Genomic DNA, 6,253 nt, shown 5'->3' with positions numbered 1-6,253 from the left:
GTCTTAACAGCAACAGGTTTTACTTTTTTGGAGACCATTGCTCCTTCAAGAGAGCTGGGAAGTGGCTGTGCCCCTCCTTCTTGCCCTGCCTGCGCGAGCTGCCTCACAAACTGCTTTGTGAACTGCCCCGCTAACTGCTGTGCCCTGTTCCTGTTTGCCTGCTCCTGTTACTGCCTCGCTCACTGCCGTGCACCGTTCCTGTTTGCCTGCTCCCATTCGATGTGCTCTGGGTCACTGGTGCTCCTCGCAGCCCTTTCTATCGCTCTCAGCAGTCCTTGGTGTGGCCCCCTTATCAGCTGATTGATTGGCCCCACCCTGAGACCACCAGCAGAAGGTGAGTCAGCTCCTCGCAGCCCTTCATATCCCGCTGGGCAGTGCTGGGTGTTGCCCTCTTATCAGATGATTGGCCTCACCTGAGACCACGAGCAGAAGAAAAAGGAAAGAGGGCAGGGTAGGGCAGGGCAAGGCGGGGTGAGGCGAGGCGAGGTGGGGCGAGGTGGGGCGAGGCAGGGCGAGGCAGGGCGGGCCAGGGCAGGGCAGGGAGAGGCGGGGCGAGGCGAGGCAGGGCAAGGTGAGGCGTGGCGAGGCAGGGCAAGGCGAGCTGAGGCGAGGCGAGGCAGGGCGAGGCAGGGCGGGGTGAGGCGAGGCAGGGCGAGGCAGGGCAAGGCAGGGCGAGGCAGGGCGAGGCAGGGCGAGGCAAGGCAGGGCAAGGTGAGCTGAGGCGAGGCGAGGAAGGGCGAGGCAGGGTGAGGTGAGGCGAGGCAGGGCGAGGCAGGGCGAGGCAGGGCGAGGCAGGGCGAGGCGAGGCAGGGCGAGACGAGGTGAGGCAGGGCGAGGCAGGGCGAGGCAGGGCCAGGTGAGGCGAGGCAGGGCAGGGCAAGACGAGGCGGGACAGGGCGAGGCGGTGTGAGGCGAGGTAGGGCGAGGCGAGGCGAGGCAGGGCGAGGCAGGGCGGGGTGAGGCGAGGCAGGGTGAGGCAAGGCAGGGCAAGGCGAGCTGAGGCGAGGCAAGGAAGGGCGAGGCAGGGTGAGATGAGGCGAGGCAGGGCGAGGCGGTGTGAGGCAAGGCAGGGTGAGGTGAGGCAAGGCAAGGCAAGGCAGAGCGAGGCAGGGCGAGGCGAGGCAGGGCGAGGCGAGGCAGGGCGAGGCAGGGCGAGGCGAGGCGGGACAGGGCGAGGCAGGGCGAGGCAGGGCGAGGTGAGGCAAGGCAGGGCGAGGCAGGGCAGGGCAAGACGAGGCGGGACAGGGCGAGGTGGTGTGAGGCGAGGCAGGGCGAGGTGAGGCAAGGCAAGGCAAGGCAAGGCAGGGCGAGGCAGGGCGAGGCAGGGCGAGGCAAGGCAGGGCAAGACGAGGCGAGGCAGGGCAAGGTGAGGCGAGGCAGGGCGAGGCGAGGCAGGGCAGGGCAAGACGAGGCGGGACAGGGCGAGGCGGTGTGAGGCGAGGCAGGCGAGGCGAAGTGAGGCAAGGCAAGGCAGGGCGAGGCAGGGCGAGGCAGGGCGAGGCAGGGTGAGGCAGGGCGAGGCAGGGCGAGGCAGGGCGAGGCAGGGCGAGGCAGGGCGAGGCAGGGCGAGGTGAGGCGAGGCAGGGCGAGGCGAGGCAGGGCGAGGCAGGGCGAGGCAGGGCGAGGCGGGCGAGACAGGGCAGGGCGAGGCGGAGCAGGGAAGGAAAGGGCAGGCGAGGGCAGGGCGAGGCAGGGTGAGGCAGGGCGAGGCAAGGCGGGAAGGGAAGGGAAGGGAAGGGAAGGGAAGGGAAGGGAAGGGAAGGGAAGGGAAGGGAAGGGAAGGGAAGGGAAGGGAAGGGAAGGGAAGGGAAGGGAAGGGAAGGGCAAGGCATGGAGAGGAGAGGAGAGGAGAGGAGAGGAGAGGAGAGGAGAGGAGAGGAGAGGAGAGGAGAGGAGAGGAGAGGAGAGGAGAGGAGAGGAGAGGAGAGGAGAGGAGAGGAGAGGAGAGGAGAGGAGAGGAGAGGAGAGGAGAGGACGGAGGGGACGGGAGGAGAGGGGACGGGAGGGGAGTATTTTGGACACTTGCAAACATTTCTATTTCCAGAGCCTTACAGTGTCACACAGGGCACAGATCATACCTGTAGCCCAGACCAGTATAAATTAATCCACACTGATGTGCTCCAACCAGGTCTCAGCCTTGCTGTGTGACTCAAAGCCCTTCAGCCCTCAGGACTGTCCTGCTTGTCAGATCCTGACAGGAAAAAAGCTCAAAACCTTCAGGATGGTAAAAAGTGGTGAGTGAGTGTTTACCAAAGGCTACATGTCACAGGGTTATAGGAGGGGACCCTTTCTCACCCTTTCACACCTAAAGACAAATGAGAGCATCAGCAGCTTGTGTTCCCTTCCCTGAAAGGGATGAGGGGCATCAACACCAGGGTGAGGGCTGCCAGTAGGCTCATTTCCCTTAGTGACATTAGTGACACTGTGAGGTGGCAGCCCCCTGGGACCCTGTAAACAGCCCAGCTCCCCAGCAAACCTCTGCCATCTCCAGCCCAAGTGCACACAGGGGAATTTGTGTTTCTTTCCGCTGCTTATCCACCAAAATTGGGAATAACATAAACACGAACATTCTGTCACATCTCCATCGTGTTTCTGGGACATTTCAGCTGATTTCAAGTAAAAAGCTAAGCTGGTGGGAAAAAGAGGCAATGAATGGCCAGAAGAAGCCATAAAAACTGCAGCCAAGTTACCTGGCAGCATTCCTGCCCGTTTTGTTCTTGGGTTCGTTTGATTTTCTAACATTTAGAGTTTTTTTTTTTAGTAGCAAAAGAATCTCTCTTGTTTGTCATTGCAGCTTGGGAATATTTTTAACAGTGCTAATGAGTGACTAAAATGGGGTGGAGCAGCTGAAGCAGCAATGCTGCCCCCAGCCACCCACAACGTTTATCTGACCATCAGAGGAGGAGCTGGAGCGGGGCCATCCTGCGTAAGAAGGCACCTGCAAGCTGAGGGAGAAAATGTCTGTGTCCTGGGACACACGTGGTGAAGAAATACACAACTGTACCTGCCCCAGACTCCTCACAGGGTAGGCATGTCAAACCCTTGGGTATTTTTTTCTTCATTAATCTCAGAGTAAGTAATTTGCATCTCATCTGCTCATCAGAAAAAGACAGGAGAAAAACCACCCGTACAAAGAAGTTATTCCTGGATTAGAGCTTTAGGAATGGTACCCAAATGAAGGCAAAGAGTGGTTTTCCACAGGGTCAGTATCTTCCCAGAAAACTTAACACTCAGCCCACATTTGTTCTTCTTGCCTTTGGAGTGGTCTCTGCAGGGGTGTGACAGTGTTCGGGGAGTTGGGAGCTGTTGAAAGGGGACCCCCTGCATCCCTTCTCCTCCTCCTGCAGCCAGAGGAGCCAAAAGCATCCCTGGGGGGCACCAGATGGCAGCTGCTTAATGCAGAGCTGTCTGCTTAGTCCTTCCCAGCAGAAGAGCCCATGTAGGGAGTGAGAATGAAGCTTGGCCACCATTGGAGCATGGCAGCAGTATGGCAGCAGTGGGAACACAGTGTTAGCCTGAGCAGAAAAGCAAGAAATACTTTGCTCTGGGTTAGCAATATTGTAGAGAAATATATGTGCATGGATATCATTATACCCAGGTATATATAAGAGCCTCCCTGATGCAGGGAACTGCTGTGAAATATTCCCACCTCTAGCCCTACTGAACCATTAAAAGAAAACTGCACTGAGGGGTTAACTATCTTTATTGCAAAAGCAAGCAAGGTGCCTACAGACCCAGGGTGGCTGCAGTGGTGTAAGACAAAAAGCCAGAGCAGCAGAGTCCCCCCAGTCCTTAACCTCAGCACAGCTCATAGGACTAGTGAGCAGGGTCCTGGGTAAGGCACCAACCCTTGCTCTGTCCCCAGGTGAGGACAGGGAATTGACAAAATTGCAGCAATGGCTCAAAGTGTTCCCCTGTCAGGTTGGAGTCAGTGATGCCTTGTGTCCTTGCAATAAGTGACATGCATTTAAAAATAAAGGGGGTTTTGCCCCATGCTGTCCAACCCCACTTCATTGATTCACCAGGAACATGGGCTTTGTAAGGCACCCTAAACATTCCCACTTGTGAAACTGTTCCAAAGCAGCCCTACAGCTTAAGAGCATCTAAATATATTGTTATGTGTCTTTTCAGACCTTAGATAGAAGTTATTTAGCATTTTTCAGTGGTATAGTAGAGGGGAAAAAATAATTCTGTGGTGTTTTGAAGCAATAACTTCACTGGAATTCCAACACATGTTAGTAAAACATGTACAGGGTACAGCTTGAAGAATCTTTGCTTTGGCCCGGAGAGTAAGACTGTAGCCTTAAAAAAATCAAAGCATTATGTGGTTTGTAGATGACAAAAGAAAGCTAAGAAGGGAGATATTAATAAATTTAAAAGATAAGAAAGGAAATTTTGTAGAAATATTAAAACCAAGTAATTTTGCAGTGCTTGTTTATAGGAAGATATATCAAATTACTTTTTACTAACTCAGTTAAAATTTTTCATCTCAAATGTGATCTCAGGTTGGTCATGCTAGGGCATGTTTGTATGATACAAACTGGGATTTTTAAATTTTTTCTTTTAAAATCTAAACATTTAAAGTTGCTGAACTTCATTTATAAAATTACAGAAGATGTTATATCTGAACTAGACCAATGGCAGTGTAGACATCTGGTGTAAAGAGAGCCACAAACACACCAGCTATGGATTTGTCCTAGAAATTGCAGGCTCTGGGATCCCAAAGGTCAATTTCCCTTGAACAACTGCATAGAGCTGTCAGATAAAATTAATTGTGCTCCTTTGCATTAAACTAATGTATAGCTAACAAAGAATGCAAAAGTGAAACCAAGCCTTGTCCTTAGGATTTCCAGTAAAGCCTCAGCAGTCACTCGTTGTGCAACAATTGTCACATGAGGTTTTCCTGACAATGCCTTCAAACATATTTGCCAAGGGGGAGTGGTGAAGCAAGGTGGGGATCTGAATGTGCAGAATTGATGCACAGCCCATGGCTGCCACTTCTGCTGCATGGAGGGACCACTCCCCTGCTCAGTTCTTCCCTTCTCTTCTTTTTTTTTTTTTTTTTTTTTTTTTTAAGAAAAATAAACTCAAAAGTTATTAGTGTGGGGAAAACTCTTGAAGCATTGAAGCAAGCAAGCAGTTCAGCAGTAGAGATGCAGCTACAGTGCAAGGAGGGGGTTTTGCTTGTTCTGGTGAACCCTTCAAGCTCAATAATTTAAAATTCAGCCACACGGGATTTATTTAGAAAAATAACATTTTATACCTGCAGAGAGCCTGGAAAAACAGACCATTCCCACCTTCCAGCTTTTTGCCCAGTGGTATTTTAATTCCATCCAGTGAGGACCCAAACTTCCTCCCTGATTTAGTGCTATTTCACTGTGTTCTAGAGAATACAGGGCAGGGCAAAACAGAGCCTGCAGGCGTATGCATATTACATGGTTTCTGAAGAATGTTCCTGGGAATTCTAAGTACAGTTACAAATTACTGTACTTCCAAAACATAAATATGATAATGGGCTTTGTTGACCTACGGTTGTCTTGTAGTCTCTTGCCCACAATCGAAGACTGTTTTAAACAATACAGAGATATCAAATCAGGATAAGAAGCTGCAGCACTAAATTTATGCTAACAGCAGCCCTGCAGTTATCAACTGCACTGATAAAACTGGGTTTCTTATCAAGAGAGGGTAAAGGAATAAACACAGAAACATTTGAAAGTGCTGAGAGTTCTTTTGGAGAGGGCTACATGAAAAGCCTTAAGTAGACAAATATTTCTTCATAACAAACATACTGTCAGGTTTAATACCATAGCTATTAGAAGTTATTGACTGAATAGAAAAAAATGATTTTTCATTCCCTAAATAGTATGTCTCCCAAATGAGAGAAAAAGCACAGAATAGCTGCAGTTCAGTTCTTCTTGATTCACAGTTGTAAATAATAAAAGTTCACAGCAAGAACTTCCTCTTTCAGAATAAAATAGAAACATCCGGTTGCTAAAAGTACAAATCTTGTCTTCTGTCATGAATCTCAATACCTGAAAGACAGAGCAGTATCAGGACAGTCAAAAAGCAGAGCCCATGCAATCTCCTAGGATGTTGTGCAAACCAAATTGCACCTTTGGGTCTTCTCTGATGCAAGAGAGCCCTTACTAGAATAACAAGAATGACCCATCCAAAGTATCCCCCCAAAAATTGCACATCAAAGAACCAACACCAGCAAATGAAACAGTCTCAAGAGACTCATAAAAGTATGGAA

The 6,253-nt window shown here is 50.9% G+C and overlaps 1 protein-coding gene across 4 annotated transcripts in view; it reads right to left on the bottom strand.

Moving 5' to 3' along the window:
• Nucleotides 1-5,214: 5,214 nt before the first annotated feature.
• The window catches only part of VGLL1 (vestigial like family member 1), a 33,633-nt gene continuing 32,594 nt past the window's right edge, over nt 5,215-6,253 (bottom strand). For all 4 annotated transcript variants that reach the window (XM_071758175.1, XM_071758173.1, XM_071758176.1 and 1 more), the window contains one exon: nt 5,215-6,032. In XM_071758175.1, coding sequence (XP_071614276.1) covers nt 5,992-6,032 — 41 coding nt within the window. In that variant the 3' untranslated portion in view covers nt 5,215-5,991. The remainder of the gene's footprint in view (nt 6,033-6,253) is intronic.

This window comes from Heliangelus exortis, chromosome 14, assembly GCF_036169615.1.
Source record: "Heliangelus exortis chromosome 14, bHelExo1.hap1, whole genome shotgun sequence".
Taxonomy (NCBI): Eukaryota; Metazoa; Chordata; class Aves; order Apodiformes; family Trochilidae; genus Heliangelus; species Heliangelus exortis.
This window is presented reverse-complemented; position numbering and strand designations above follow the sequence as displayed.